Below are 16128 nucleotides of genomic sequence, written 5' to 3'. Positions count from 1 at the left end.
GCATCACCAACCAATAGAATGGCTAAGCACTTAGCCCTGTCTTTATTGATGGGTCACCATAATGATCACCATGGAGATGCCACACTACAATCTTACTCAAAGGGAGCCACAATTAGGATATCTTGTCCTTAACTTTGAAAAGAGAGAATTTTGAAGAAGGATGGCTTGAGGCTAAATAGAGAGAGATACTTGAGCAGTGGCAAATAGCCTGGCTGATGGAAAAGAGGCTTGAGAAAAACATGATGGGAAATTCAGAAGTCACTTGTTGAAAGATCAATGGAGGAGAAGGAAATGATGTTTTAATATCACTAGAGAGATTCCATTCTGGATAATCACCTGGATGGGATATATCAACTGCAGAAATCATCTATACACTGTCATAATTAATAAAGTATGGCAGACGCAAATGGACCATGTTCACTTGAGGTGGTAAATGGATTCAGCAGCATTGACTCTTCATCCAAGTTTGGGGTTTGCCACTCTAAGATTCCAAACCTGCCATCACCCCAGACAGAATGTAAGCCTTGTTATAATTTCCTCTTCAAGCAGGCCACTTGTGTGTGACCATCTGACCCTTCCATCATAGAGGAACATAGTTATTCATCTTATCAAATACATTTTCTGTCCTGGATTGGGATCTGCCTTCCTTACTGACTCATCATTTCCACTTAGGGACTCATGTGTTTATGAATATGGCAGCCTGAAAAGCACTGCTTCAAATCAGTCTCATCACATCCCTCACAGCAGGTATGAAAGAAGCACTGGCCAGAGATCCACAAGTCAACTATATTGCATAATGTCCATAGAACAATGTTACTGAGAACATGGTGGCCACTGTTCTTCATGGCATATGTGTTGAACCATGGATATAACTGAGAGATCAAGATCCCTCTACTGATACTGGGTCTATCTACTTGTGTTTCCTAATCTGAGGCTGTTTTGGATCAGCAGTCTTGGTCCTTAGAGGAAATATTTCCCATTGGTGATGAAGGAATGGGTCAGAGGACCTGAATCTACAATTCACCTTAGTGATACTGTCCACCACAAGGAAACTGAGATCCGAAAAGCAAGCACTGTAATGTAACTGAGCTTGATGATCTGACAAACCAGGGTTGCTTCTACATAGTGGGGGTAAGGAGGTAACTCACTGAGGTTTCTCTTAAGTGTTCTAAGGCAATTGCAATTATAATATTCAGGCCCGAACAAAAGCAGGGTAACTAACGGCAGTTGTGAAATGTTGGATCAACATGCTAGCAAGCAAACCATAGCAGCTCAAGTGCTGGAGCAGTTAGGTAAATTCATACTAGGATGGAGAGGAAGAAGGAATACAGGATTAAACACAAATTTGAGACTTTCTCAAATAAGAAATTCAGTTTGTTCTACTAACTCTTGAGTACTGTCCCTATAGAAACTGTAACTGTCTGTCTTTGATGGACTGGGCTTAATAGTAGGTACAAGTAACACTGAGTGGTTCAAAGATGGAACCAATGGGATCCTTTTGAGTCTTCCTTTTACTGGAGCTGCTGCTGGAATTCTTTCATACTAACTGCTCAGAGCCTCAAGTGGCTTTATGTCTGTGCTATTGACAGCAATTTGCCTCAACCCAGACTTCATATTTTTGCCTGCTGTCCTGGAGCTTCTCTGGCACCACAGTCAGAAGGTTGATGTAAGAGCTAGTGTTCAAGCCAGTTACAAACAATAGCTGTGTTAGTGGAGCCAGTATTCATCAACTGAACACAGGGACTGATAGACTTTTCTACTGCTGTCCTTCAGGTTGGACAAAGCAGGACTGAGCTCCAGCCACTTATTTAAAAAAAATTATTGTTAAGAGGTTGTACAAAGGGGTTAGAGTTATATGAGTAAGACAATGAGTATATTACTTGTTGATTATCATTACCTCTTCCCTTCTTTGTTGTTGTCCCACTATCCCTTCCCTCCTCGCCTCCCATACACCTATCCCCTTCCCCTCCTCACCACCCGAAGTTATAAAATTCATTTCCAATATACTGTCCTCTGGGTATCTTTGTTGCAATGGGTCATCCTGTGTCCTTTGTTTCAGCATTTTGTTAGTCCCATCCCCTCCCCAGATTAGACATACGTATATATAACATGCAGGGTACCAAAATCAAGCACAGTGACAACAGGGGATATACCATAGGGGAAAGAACATACAAAGGAAACAACAACAACAACAAAAATAAAATCACATGGGATATTTAAAATAATAAGCTACCAGCACAACTATGCTTGTCACAGCATTATACGCTATAGCTAAGATATGGAACCAACCCAGATGCCCCTCAGTAGATGAGTGAATCAAGAAAATGTGGTACATATATACAATGGAATTTTATGCTTCCATAAGAAAGAATGATACCACCCCATTTGTTAGGAAATGGAAAGACTTGGAAAAAATAATATTAAGTACAGTTACCCAGTCCCAAAGAAATTTAGGTCACATGCTTTCCTTCATTTGCAATAATTAGTATACATATAGGACAATCTTATCAGATGAGCTGAAAAACTCAAAAAACATGTACAAACAGCCATATAAGATGATGCTAAGTGAAGTGAACCCCAAGATATGAACACACGAGGTCTGTCCAGCCACTTTTTCAGAGGATCCCAGGATTTTAGAGATATACATGTCTGAGGCATTGCAAATGTCTTCCTTGTTTGCCATCTTTAAATTTACAATAATTGTTTTAGCATGGAGACTTTGTAAAATTTTGCATTGTTATTTCTGATTTCTTTGCTAGAGAATTCTTAATAGTGTGTGTGTGTGTGTGTGTGTGTGTGTGTGTGTGTGTGTGTGTGTGTGTGTGTGTGTGTGTGTGTGTGTGTGTGTGTGTGTGTGTGTGTGTGTGTGTGTGTGTGTGTGTGTGTGTGTCCTGGTTCTTGAACTCAGTACCTGTGTACCCTATGCTTTTATACTCAAGGCAGCTGTTCTACCACTTTGAGTTATAGCTCTTTATTTCTGGATTTTTGGTAGTTGAAGATAACAGCATCATAGACTTTCCTGCCCCAGCTGGCTTTGAGCCATGATCAGTTACTCAGATCCCCCGAGTAACGAGGATTACAGGCTTGGCCCACTGGCCACTATCTCCCAGCTTTAAGTACTTTTAATCATCTAGTTTATTTGTAGAACATTCAAATATAGCCTTTGCTTCCTTATGTTTACATTACTAAATTTAATTTTTTAATATGTATGATACTTACTTTGGTGTTTTAAGTAAAGATCAATTTTGACTGTTGTTTCAAAATAGAAAGATTTCTCAAAGATCTATCTGGAAGTTTGAGTGCATGTATTTCTTAATACCTGTCTATAATTATCTAATGGATAAAAATGTTTTGGTATTCTTTTCTGTTTATAGCTCTACATAAGGTCTAGTAGAATGACCTCAAATTAACCATTAAAATGTCACTGACAGAAAGGTGCCAGTGGCTTATACCAGTATTTCTAGCCACTTAGGAAGCTATGGATCTGAGGATCATGATTCAACACTAGCCTGGCAAGAAAGTCCACGAGATTCTTATCTACAATTGACCAGCAAAAAATCAGAAATAGAGCTATGGCCCTAGTGGCAGAGTGTTAGTTAGCCTTGAGCAGAAAAAGGGACAGTGGCTCTCAGGACCAAAGTTCAAATCTCAGTACAAGCACAAAAAATGACATCTAATAAAAAATTTAATAAAAGACCCAGTAATAACAGGATGTCAGCAATAACTAAAAAGGAAATGACATTTTTACAATGGATCCAGGGTCATCTATATGTTTCTTAATGAGGATTTGTACTTTTTTTTTAAATGTAGGTTCTACTTTTTAGTTGGTGTTGGGTTTTTTTGGTGGTATACTGGGGATTAACCTGAGGACCTTGCATTGCTAGAGGTGCTCAATCGCTTGAAATGCACACTTAGTTCTTTTTGCTTTACTTATTTTAATAATAGACTATCTCAGTTTTTGCCTGGGCTAGCTTGAACTTTGATCCTCCTATTTATGCTTTCCATGTATCTAGGGTTTCAGGCACATACTTATCTTATTAGCTGAGATAGGGTTCCATGACTTTTTCCTCTAGGCTGTCCTCAAACCATGGTCTCCTTAATCCTCACCTCCTAAGTAACTGGGCATACCTGGTAGGTGAGCTACCATGTCCAGCTCTACTCATTCTTCTAAAAATTATTCCTGAGCATTTAATAATTTTTATTGATGTCATAAAACTTTTATTGCCTTTTTATAAAATGTAAAAAAAATCCAACTCCCCATGTGCTTTCTATTTTTACTGGAATAAAAAAAGGAATAAATATCCATCAAATTTCTATTGTTATAGGGTCACAGAGTTAAACTATAAGGAAATTTTGAGGTTTTCGGCAATTTAGACTACCAAATTCTTCCTGCTGCTGCTCACAAGGCATATTCTGTTCACATTAAGAAACACTTGACAGGCCCCCTACCCCACTTTGAATAAACAGATTCTTCCCAATGTAGAAAATAATTTACAGGAAATGGTTTCTAGAAAAACTAGGTGCAAACCAACTTTAAGATACTTATGAGAACTTGGTGCAATTACTGAACTACTATCCACATGTCTAACTACTATCATTAGTTATTGTGCCTAAATGTAGTTTTGAGTCTCAGTATGAAACATAATATCTGAATCTTGCTGAAATCCACTGTGCAATGTTTAACACCAGAGACAAAGTAAACACTATTTCAGTAAGGGCTAGAAATAGTAAAATTATTTGTTTTTTTATAGGTTATATTTTCATAACTGATGCCAGGACAGGATTTGTGTGGCCTTCCTTTCTAGTAGGAATCAGCTACCATTTTTGTTTTCCACCCTGAGACTCAGAAAGGTCTTGGGAAGGTTAGCATGTGACAACTGAAAGTGTTTACTGGAATGAAGGAGAAGAAAAAGTAATCTGCAAAAATAAAAAAAATCACATGAGGTTTTCTGACAGCTTTTATATTTTGAAAAAATGATGATAAAACATGGTAGGTTCTTGATAACCATCTTGGCATCTGACAACTTCCGTGAACAGAGTATAATTCATCACAACTCCCCCACGCCTTTCTTGCTCCAGAATAATCTATTTCTTCTCACAGTGTTTTCAGAGAAATGGCAGTGGAGCAGCTGCTTGATTCAAATGGCCCACATACTGTAGGAAGCCTTTCCTCAGACTTGATTCTGCACAAGCAGCAGAGTCTGTCCGCTTGTGGGTAATCATGGTGGACTTCAGATGAACAAGGAAATATTACCAATGGAAGGGGCAATTCAAAACAAAATGGAACAAAATAGAACATGCCTTCATGCAATCTCAACCACTGTAAAACTGTCTAATCCTAAGTTCTGGTAGTTGCATAGAACAATGGCACAGTGTTTATTTGACATTTAAAACTAATAGACACTGTTTTAAATATATGCAGTGGAGTGCAGATATCACATATGTATATATATATGATGGAGTGCAGATATGTATGGATTCCATACATACCTTAACCATTTTTTAGGAAAAGGAATTCTAACAGATAAATTACCAAAATCATTTCTTTTTACCTTTGTACCTGCCACAGTAGAGTTGCCCAGGAAGACTCTTAAGGGAGATGTGTGTCTTTCCTCAGTGAAGAAGGTGGAATCCGTGAATGGCTTAGGAAAAGAGCCGGCTTGGTGCCTCCACCAAAGGCTGTATTTCAGAACTCACCCAGAGGAAACTAAAGATTCCTCTTTCACTATCCATGGCAGGTACCCAACTGTGAAAATCACAGCTAGGGATCATCCAAATCACTACTACTTTTTACAGGGAAAAATGATCTAGGTCCTTCTGAGACCCTATTCTTTCTTCCTGGCACACACAGGTCATTATGCCCTTTAATTTTTATGAGAACCCAAAGACATTATCTTTTATGTGGCTTTATTATCCTTACTTTACAGATGAGAAAAGTAAGATCAAAATGGTTAACTTCTCCAAAGCTGCAGAGACAGTAACAGAGTATAAGTATTTCCCGTCAAGTCATCAAGATGCCAAAGCCCATGGCTCACACAGGGTCCTTGTTTCTAAGTCTACCATAAAGCCTCACAGTCCTCACAGAAACGGGGCCTGAGAAGCTCTCAAGTGCTGGAAGAAGAAACTGAGGCCACAGGGCAGGGCTGAATAGAGCTACACCTCAAACATAATGGCATCTCCAGCTCTGTCCCAGGCTCAGCCCCTGTGTTCTGCCCCATACAATGCTCCTCACAAGGTGCTCTCCCATCAAATTTGCTGTATCCCCATGGCCTACCACATGGTAGGACTCCAACAAGGAGGCTCTGTGTACATCCACACTCACAGAAATACACCCTTTCCTACCCTCACCCCTAAGAGAATGCAGCTAGTTAAGTTTGTTGATGGACATCTCAGCTCTGGAAGCTACTGATCTCAGCAGCTATATTTAAACATTTATGCCTTCGAGATAGGAACAATACTTGTGGGCAGGGCTGTTGTCATAGAAAAGCAAACTTATCATGTTAAAATGTTATGTGAATTCCTCTGTAATTACACCTTTTTTTTGTCTGGCAGTTTCACTAACGGGCTTACTTTCACAATTATAATGATAGACTTCTAGGTGAAAATACAACCTGTATCAGAATAGTAAATCACATTCTAATTACATGTTTGAGTCTAGTCCTTTCATACTTAGTGGATTAGAATTTTCATCCAGTATTTTTCACCCCTCCAGCTATTCTTGCCAATAGGGCACATCTCCTAAAGACATAATTCTGAGATGGAATCTTTTTTTTTTTTTTTTTGCCAGTGCTGGGGCTTGAACTCAGGGCCTGGGCACTGTCCCTGAGCTTCTTTTGCTCAAGGCTAGCACTCTACCACTTGAGCCACTTCTGGCTTTTTCTGTGTATGTGGTACTGAAGAATCGAACCCAGGGCTTCATGCATGCTACACAAGCACTCTACTACTAAGCTACATTCCTAGCCCTAGATGGAATCTTATTTGCAAATGATCAATTACTTATATTCGCTGCTGTAGGTGGTGAGCTCCCTGCCATTGTGTATCCACTTGAATTCCAAAGGCCAGCTCCCCTCAGCGAGGCAGGTAAGAACAAGGCGGTTCCCTTCCAGGTGAATCTGTGGTAGAGCTGGCTCCGTTTTAAAATATGGTGCAACATCATCTGAAACAGGAAAAAGACAGAGAGAAAGAAAAAAATGGAATGAAGTAAGTAAACATGAAAAAAATCTCATTAATAAATTACTTAAGTAAGTCTAATTGTATTTTTGGTTTTGGGTTTTTGTTTTGTCAGTCATGGGGCTTGAACTCTGGGCCTGAGCGCTGTCCCTCAGCTATTCAGCTCAAAGTGAGCACTCTACCACTTGAGCCTCAGCGTCACTTCTAGTTTTCTGGTGGTTTATTGGTGATAAAGAGTTTCAGGGCCTTTTCTTCAGGGGCTCACTTTGAACCATGATCATCAGATCTCAGCCTCCTAAGTAGCTAGGGGATTACAGAAGTAAGTTACCGGTGCCTGGCGATGTCTAATTTTAAAAAGTAGAAATGATATTGTCCAGTTCAGCAGCAAAGAGACCCTGACCCAGTATGAATGTGTAGCAGGCTAGCTAATATTTTACAAGCCTGTAATTTCAATAAAACTACATGTGACCACCAGGGTCACATTAAAACTAACATGTGACCGGCACTTCCAAGGAGGATGAATACCAGCACATCAGAGGTACATATCCATATCAGAAGATCCCTGCTCACACAAGCCTTTGCTTTTAACTAGGTGATCTCTTCTCAAAGTAACAGCGAAGGGTGTTCAACGTAAAAAGGCTTTAAAAGAGGAAATTCTTCATATAACTTTCAACTGGTTTTTCAAAAGAGATCTGGACAAGAAAAATTAACCCAGAGCACTCACAACCTAGCTACCATTTCACACACTTTCAAAGAGAGGAAAGATAGGAAGCCTGTGTGATATTCACCTGTTGGAACAGAACATGTTGGAACAGACACAGAACCCCACTGTTCCACACACAAATGACCCAGTTGAATACAATAGCCAGTGAGAGCAGCCACACAGACAGGAAAAGAGGTTGCCATATATGCTTCCACTCACAAGTTTATAAAGCTCAAAACTAGGCCAGACTACTCTGGTGTCAGAGGTCAGGATGAGGCATACCTGTGGAGAACTGGTAGAGAGTTAGGGGGTCTAATTGTGGAGTGGATGCTAAGGAGAGCAAGTCAAGATTACTTGGTATACTACACAGGTGTATTTGCTTTGTAAACATTCTACATGATGTGTGCTTTTTGTATATGCATTTTTATTTTTAAAAGTAGGAATGTGGGACATTTGGCTTCTAGCTCTAGCTTTATCACTAGCTATATAATCCTAAGCAGGGCATATATATATATATATATATATATATATATATATATATATACACATATACATATACATATACATATATTTCATCATCAGTAAAATATTATGTGAATTCCTCTGTAATCACACCTTTTTTTGTAATATCATAAGACCCACCACACAGTCATAATCTGCTTCCAGTCTGTTTTTGAGGCTCTGTACGGTACAGGCACACTTGGCTTCTTCCAGATTTAAAACCTGACTGGCCAAGCTCCTTTCTACCACAGGACACTTGCTCTTTCCTCCTTCCTGGATACTCTGTGCATGCTGACTTATGCTTATACTTCAGGTGAAGTGACACTAGGTCTGTTACCACTATGTCCTTACAAATCATGTTTATTTTACTTCTAATACACACATTCTCTCTCTCTCTCTCTCTCTCTCTCTCTCTCTCTCTCTCTCTCTCTATATATATATATATATATATACACACACACATAATTATGTATACATATTTAAAATTATAGTATTTGACACCCTAGAACAAGAGAACTGAAAAGTGTTCTCCAGCTTTGCCCCAACCCTAGAACTGAAAACAATGGCAGGAAAAAAGCAGCAATGTGTTAAATGAGTAAACATAATAGCATCAACAGAAACAGGCTGTAATTAGTGTACATTTACCATGTACTGCAAAAGGCTGTAAGTACACATTTATGTGAACTCATCTAATCCTCACAAAAGCTCTATGAAATAGATGTCAGTGGTATACCCATATCACAGGTGGGCAAACAGAGAGACAAGAGGATTTACATTCCCTGCTCAGCTCACCAGTCGTAAGTGTTATTTCCCTATATAAATTCAGATAATTTGGCTCCAAAAAGCAACAAACACTACCCATTATGATTCTAAGTGTCACAAACTTCTCAATAAAAGAGCTTATTTCCAAAGAACCCCTATCTAACATCAGTGTTTGGATCATTTATTTGTGCAGTTACTCAACTAGGCTTTTAAATTAAATTGCTATATCTTTAACAAATTAAACAGCAAATTAGAACAACAGAATTGAAACTAAGAGGATGCTAGAACTGTATTTACATCTAAAACTGTTGCACATATACTGAATATAGAGAATTTAAATATAAAGCCAGCCCTCTAGATCACAGGTCCTGCACTTACAGTCAGTCAACCATGGATCAAAATATTTTGGAAAAACATACTGAAAATGTGCAGGCGGCTTTTCTTGTCATCATTCCTTAAACAATGCAGTACAGCAAGAATTTGCATAGAATTTACATTCAGAAGCAATGTAAACTGGGTAGGGGAAGATGTGCGGAGCATCTGCACCAACACTTCTCCATTTCATGTAAGAGATGAGCACCTATGGATCTGGCTATCTCCAAGAATACACTAAGGGATAAATGTATAGAGTTTTTCTTTGAGTTGCTCTCTATATTTGTCAATAACCCATTGTAAAATACCATCAACCACTTACTAGAATTTACTCATTTATTCATTCAAAAAGTCAATGCTGAATTGCACCTGCAAGGTAAGAACTTATGGGGAGGAGATTCAACGTGGTCAATCGGAATGAAGCAAGAACTGAGTATTCAAGGAGTAGGAGGGAATCAAAACTTAAGGTAGCAGCATGTGCAGAGGCTCAGTGGTGGCAGCAAACAATGAGTATCTGTAGGAAGTACAACACTAACAAGTCCAATGGTGGGTGTAGAAAGAGTGAATGGCAGCAGGGGTTGCTAGACCCAGATACTGCAGGATAGGTGGGACAAACACATTCTGCTATTCTGTGGAGTGTCAGTGGTCCCTCCTTCATGGGTGTGTGGGTGACAGATGATGGATCGCCTTGTGTGTACCCCTCAGTCAGTAGTGTGGTCAGTTCCATGGTGGGGATCAGCTACTATTAAGAACAAAAACAAAAACACCACCACCAACAACAGAAAGCCTTTGAAGAGACTGTGTCATGCAAGTTCATTCTAGTTATGATGAAGAGAAGGAATGAAGAGGACCTTGAGTATGGGGAGACCAGTTCAGAGACCACTACAGTGGTCCACAGTGTGTGTTCTAAATAGGCTGGAAAAAGCTAATAGTAGGGACTCTAGTAGAAGAGATGGAGAGGAACAAGCAGGTTTAAAACAATATTTGGTGGCAAAAATAATTCAGTGATGGCTTGGTGAGAGGGGTGAGGGAGAAAGGGTACCCAGAAGGATTCTTAGGTCTTTAGCCTATATGAATTTCTGGTTAATAAACATGAGCTGGTTCTAGAATCTACCCTGTAAATGCCACTAGGAATACAAGGGAAGAAAAACTTGGCACAGTCCCTTAAGAGGCTATGATCTAGGTCTAACACGGGAATACAAATGGTCACATGCTAGCTGCTGTATGAAGTCCAGAGAAGCCATCAGTCCAGGATCTACTGGTGAGTTCCACCCACTTCTGCTGCAAGTGATCTGTTCTAAGTCACATATTACATGCATTCTTAGGTTCTGATTGTCAACCGTGAATCTGATTTCCCTTTTCACTACGTACTTCAGCTCAAATCATCCACTCTTATGACTGAAACAGTGTAATAAAGCTGAATTGCAATGGATATAGCTTTGATACCCTGGGGTTTACAGAGCTGCAGGCTTTATTAATGGCCTGTCATTTGCACTCTCTTTAACAATAGAAAAAGAAATGCCACTTCTTAGGGTCCTAGTGTCCTACACACGTCATAAAAAAAATCTTTTTGAAAAGAAAAAGCTTTAAGACAGAAGCTCTGGATTTGAATTTGGTTTTACAACTGACAGAGCATCATCAATTTCACATACAACAGTTTTAAATTTAAATGGCAACAAAATTCTTTATAGAATTCAGTTAACTAAACATGTATATACTGTGTACACAGAATTATTAGACTGGGTACTATAATCTAGTAGGAAAAAAAAACCTTCATAAAGAATAATTTCATCCCCTTGCCAAACAAATACCTTGTGATCTAAATAACAGCTGAAGTTTGATTAGCACAGATCTGACAGAAAGCAAGTATTGACAATGCCCTGGAATATTAAGCATCCAAATTAAAATTACTTCTACACATATGTTAACACAGACTTGCTACTGTGGAGAATTAGTTACCTCTCTGAAATTGAAAGTGGGCATAAAAGTAACAAACCACAATAGCTTTGGAGAGAAACTGAGAAGGATGGATTAGTGTACACAGTCTTAACATAAGCGGGTCAGAGAACAGCCTGGAACAGTCCAGGAAGGAAGAAAAAAGCCAACAATTATCTCCAAAGTAAAGTTATCCAACTCTCTCCAGAGCAGACACCAATAGTCCACTCAATGCTCTTTTGGAGGGAGCAAATAATAACTAATAGTTCTCCCCCTCTTCAGCAACAACATGCAGAGTTTGTGTTGCAGACTTCTGTTTTCTTTTCTTTTCTTTTTATTTTATTTTGTTTTTTGGGTCCGGTCGTGGGGCCTGAACTCTGGGCCTGGGCGCTGTCCCTCAGCTCTTCAGCTCAAGGCTAGTGCTCTACCACTTGAGCCACAGCACCACTTCCAGCTTTTTTCTTTTTGCTTATGTGGTGCTGAGGAATTGAAACCAGGGCCTCATGCAGGCAAGGCAAGCGCTCTACCACTGAGCCACCTTCCCAGCCAGACTTCTGTTTTCTAACAACGAACAGTCTAAGACCCTTGAATGAATTACCAAGGAAAGCTGTGAAATTTCCATTTTCACATACTTTTAAAGAGAGCATAAATCATTTAGAAAAGAAAGAGTCTCATTTGTCTGGATAACACAGATTTAAGGTCTATTCAAAGGAGAGGAACAGACTTAATGTGTTCTCAACACAATATCATAGTTTTATGATGTTGGGGTCACTTCCTTAAGTGGACTTTTAAGGTTTTCAGATAAATGTAAATGGATTAACTTTACCTGTCCAATGCTGAGATAATCTTCTCATCTAGAAAGGGACCATGACCTGTGTAATGGAGTGGAACCAGGTTCCACAGGGAGTGGAAGGGCATGAGAAGCTGCAGCTGAGCCTTTCCTGTGGCTCAACTATCCTCACAGAAAGAACGGGATCTTCTTGTGGATTTTAATTATCTGCTCCACAATGGAAGATGAGACTCTTTTGAAGCCCTCCTTCAATGGCAGAATAAACAAGAATCAAGTTAGGTACCCAGAACTTTGAGCTTTAATTTGTTCTTGTGATTATAAACAAGAACTCCAACTAGGATGCTGGCCATGCACTCAGTAACTTGCCTTATTCTCCTCTATTGCAAAGTGATAAGGAACAAAGAAATGATAATCAGCCTCCACTCAGCAGCGGAATCAACCACACCACAAACAAGGGAAGCCTGAATCCAGCAAATCTTGCATGCTCTGGTAAAGTGAAGATGAAATTGATTAGGCCCCTGTCATCAACACCACCAATCAGGTGACAGTCCAGCAGGGAGAATCGGGTTCGCAGCATGAATGGGCAATCAGCCCACAACGACCTTTCATTACTGAACCCTGTGCTTCTGCCACAGCTAAATTTCCCAGGGCGACTCATCTTTTGGTTTAAACCACTAATCTTCCTTTCAAAACTTCTTTTATATCAAATTCAAACATTTTCATGCCCTAGCTTATGAATCTTCCACTCTTGGAAAGGTTTATTTTTCAAGTTCCAGAGAGAAACCAATGAACAAGGTATAATGTATCATCTGTGAACAATTCTGAAAAACCTTGGTAGATGACTCTGTTCTGATTAATGCAGTTATTCCAGTTTTACCTGCTGGCAGGTCCCTATGTCCACCTATTGAACCAGTAAGTTAATCTCATAGCACAATGTGCTTTCTCTACTTCTATAATATTCATGTTTTTAAAGAAAACAATTACACATTTCAAATGTTCTATTGAGAAAATATTTAAAGATATTATAGAATATGATCAAGGATGGAGATATAAAAAGGTCACCATGCATCTGTAAGAGGACCTACTGCTTCAGGACCAAGTTCTCCATCTACCTTTGGACATGGCAGGTTGAGCTGCACTTGCAAATTCTTTGGGGCTGTGAAATGGGAGGGCTGGAACACAAAAGGATAAAATCAATGGTGCATAATTATTTTCCAACTAAATAATTACCACTACTCAAGAGTTGGTTTTGTCACCACTGCTAAGTCCCAAGCTTCATTCTCTAAGTTTATCTAAAATATTTAGAAATATTTTCTGGTGAATAACTAGTATATATCTGGGACAAGCAGAAAAGGTCAAAAGCTATGTACATATGACCAGATAAAATGATGTTAAATAAAATGAAACCCTAATATAGGGACACAAGTGGTTTTTTTCTTTCTTGCTATTGTTTCTAATGTATTTATAAGGTACCATGTGATTTTTTTTATTGCTTTGTATGTTCTTTCCCCATGGTATAACCCCTGTTTTCACTGTATTTGAGGTCAGTATAATTTGGGGAGGGGAAGGGAAAAAACAAAATGTTTAAATAGGGATACAGGTTGACCCATACAACTAACTTTACAATTTAGGCGGGAGGGAAAGGGAGTGTAGTTGTGGAAGTGGGAGGGAAGGGATGGTAGGGGAAAAACAAAGGCAACAATGTTTGGTAAGAAATGTACTCATTACACCTTGCTCATGTAACTGTAACCCCTCTGTACAGTATTTTTACAATAAAAAAACAAAACAAAACAAAAATATAGTAGAATGCACTATAATATTCTGATCTAAAAAAAAAACACCATCTTCTCTGCATGTCACTTTGTATATTTTCATTATTACCTCGTAAAAGAATCAGAAATTCTAGGGTGAAGTGAACACACATAAGTCTGATTCTATACAAAAAATAAAAATTAAAACAAAACCCAACCCCTCATCTACTATGACTACAAAGCACAAGTCTAGGTGGGGTGCTTCAAGTTGTCCTGTATCTCATCCATGTCTGATGGGTTATGAACGGGAGTTAATGTGCTTCCTTCAGTGCCCTACAATATCTCTGCTCACTACAGGAAGCCCTCACTGCTTCACTGCACAAAGACTTCAGCAGATCTTCACCCAGAACAGGAGGCAGTAAAGACTGAGGCTCATACCTGCTTTGCTCCAATAAGGAGCAAAGGTCCTTACTGGAGAATACCCAGTCTAGAAAAAGAGACTTGTAAACAAGCTCTCCAAGGGAGAAGCAGAAGAGATATGGAGTCAATGCTGTTGCAGTGGTTTCTCCATGGGGCTCCACATACAAGGACCTCACTGTGGCTGAGGTCTCCACGTTTTATCAAGGGCAGGAAGTGGAGGGACATGGGCATCAATGATAGTCAGAATACTAGATGCATGAGGCAGAGGCACCAAGGCCTTGTGGAAACACATGGGTCTGGTGGACCCTTGGTGCTGTGTTGGTTCTATAGTGGCTTTCAACAGCCCTCCAAGGCTTGTTAAAGAACTATCCTTAATATCACTTAGTAACATTTGTATGAAATGACTTAGGAGAGTTGTTTGTCTGGGACTGGCTGCCATGGTGGACACTGTTAAAAGACGTAGAGCCATTCTTAGAGAGATCGGAAGAATGCTATGGAACATACACATTAGCCCAGAACAGTTGTCAATGACTGCTTGGTTTGGGTCCAAGTCTGGAGATCCAGGCAGCAGGCCACCTGAGCATACTATAAGGAAAGTAGAAGCCAGACAGTGTACCCTTCTCCCTGTTTCTGTCTGCATTATCATAGTCAGAGAGGATCACAGTCAGAAGGGGCAAAGCAGTCCAAAGTTTGCTGCATTACTAGATCTCACCATGAAGTTGTCACTTTGTCTTGAGAAGTCTGGCTTGTGAGGGTAGATTTTCCTCCAGTATCTGGTCAGTAGCATTCTCCTGAGACTTGGAAGTATGCATGTGAAAGAAGGAAAAAGCAGGAGGGTCCCTAAGATCTCCATTAAACTACACTGTGGACAGTTTTCTGACACAGTCAGTCAAACTGATTATCTCTGTTTTCTCTGAGATCAATGTGAATTAACAGCATAGTTAAGGGAACTCATGGGGTAAACCCAGGCTTCCAATATTTCCTCCTAAGAAACCATTCAACTTTTCACTGGGATGAATCTACAGTTGAAGCTGATGGGAGAAACATAAATGGCTGTATTTATGTACTAGTTTGATCCTGCACTGTGCTAATCTATTTCAGCATATAAATTACTAATAAGAAGAGACAGTGGGATAAAAGCAATTCGCTATTTCTCTAAACTGAAATAAGCTTCCAGTTTGCCAATATTTTACTTCAAAGGAGAAGGGTGCTAAATTGTCATTTCTATGGTTTGTAGTAAAACAGTATGACCGGGGTTGGGGGGGGGGGGAGTATTTTCAGAGATAACCAACAGTATTCTCAAATACGATAAAATGTTTCTCCCAGATTCTTGCAAATAATCCTGAAAGCCCAGTCCTGATTAAATAAAGAGTCAAAAGATCTAAGAAATAAACTCAAATAGGATTTTTCTTCCCTTGCTACATGTCTGACTGTGAGTTTATTGTACATATTTACTGACATGAAAAAACTGGAATTCAAGAAATACTTAAATGGTAGATTTCCTTAGACCAAAACAGTTAAATGTGAAAGAAACCCCTAAGGGCATCTCAGTTCAGTAAGATAAAGCCTGCAGGTCCAGCAGGATACAGGCCAGAAGACTTGTGCAAGAGGGTAGCTGAAGGCCAGAGCTCTAGAACCCTGGGTCTAGCCCCAGCTTTCCTACTTCTCGGCTCTGGGGTCCTAGGTAACATGCTAGTCCTTCTGTGCCTGAGTCTCCCAAATTA

General features: G+C 39.5%; 1 protein-coding gene across 3 annotated transcripts in view; it reads right to left on the bottom strand.

Moving 5' to 3' along the window:
- Sdk1 (sidekick cell adhesion molecule 1) overlaps positions 1 to 16128 on the bottom strand; it is an 824227-nt gene that overhangs the window by 480116 nt on the left and 327983 nt on the right. For all 3 annotated transcript variants that reach the window (XM_070033470.1, XM_070033473.1, XM_070033471.1), the window contains exon 2: positions 6997 to 7156. In XM_070033470.1, the coding sequence (XP_069889571.1) occupies positions 6997 to 7156 (160 nt within the window). The remainder of the gene's footprint in view (positions 1 to 6996; positions 7157 to 16128) is intronic.

Source organism: Dipodomys merriami, unplaced genomic scaffold (genome assembly GCF_024711535.1).
Source record: "Dipodomys merriami isolate MVZ:Mamm:240054 unplaced genomic scaffold, mDipMer1.0.p SCAF_22, whole genome shotgun sequence".
Taxonomy (NCBI): domain Eukaryota; kingdom Metazoa; phylum Chordata; class Mammalia; order Rodentia; family Heteromyidae; genus Dipodomys; species Dipodomys merriami.
Note: the sequence above shows the minus strand (reverse complement) of the source record. Positions and strands in the feature narration are given on the sequence as shown.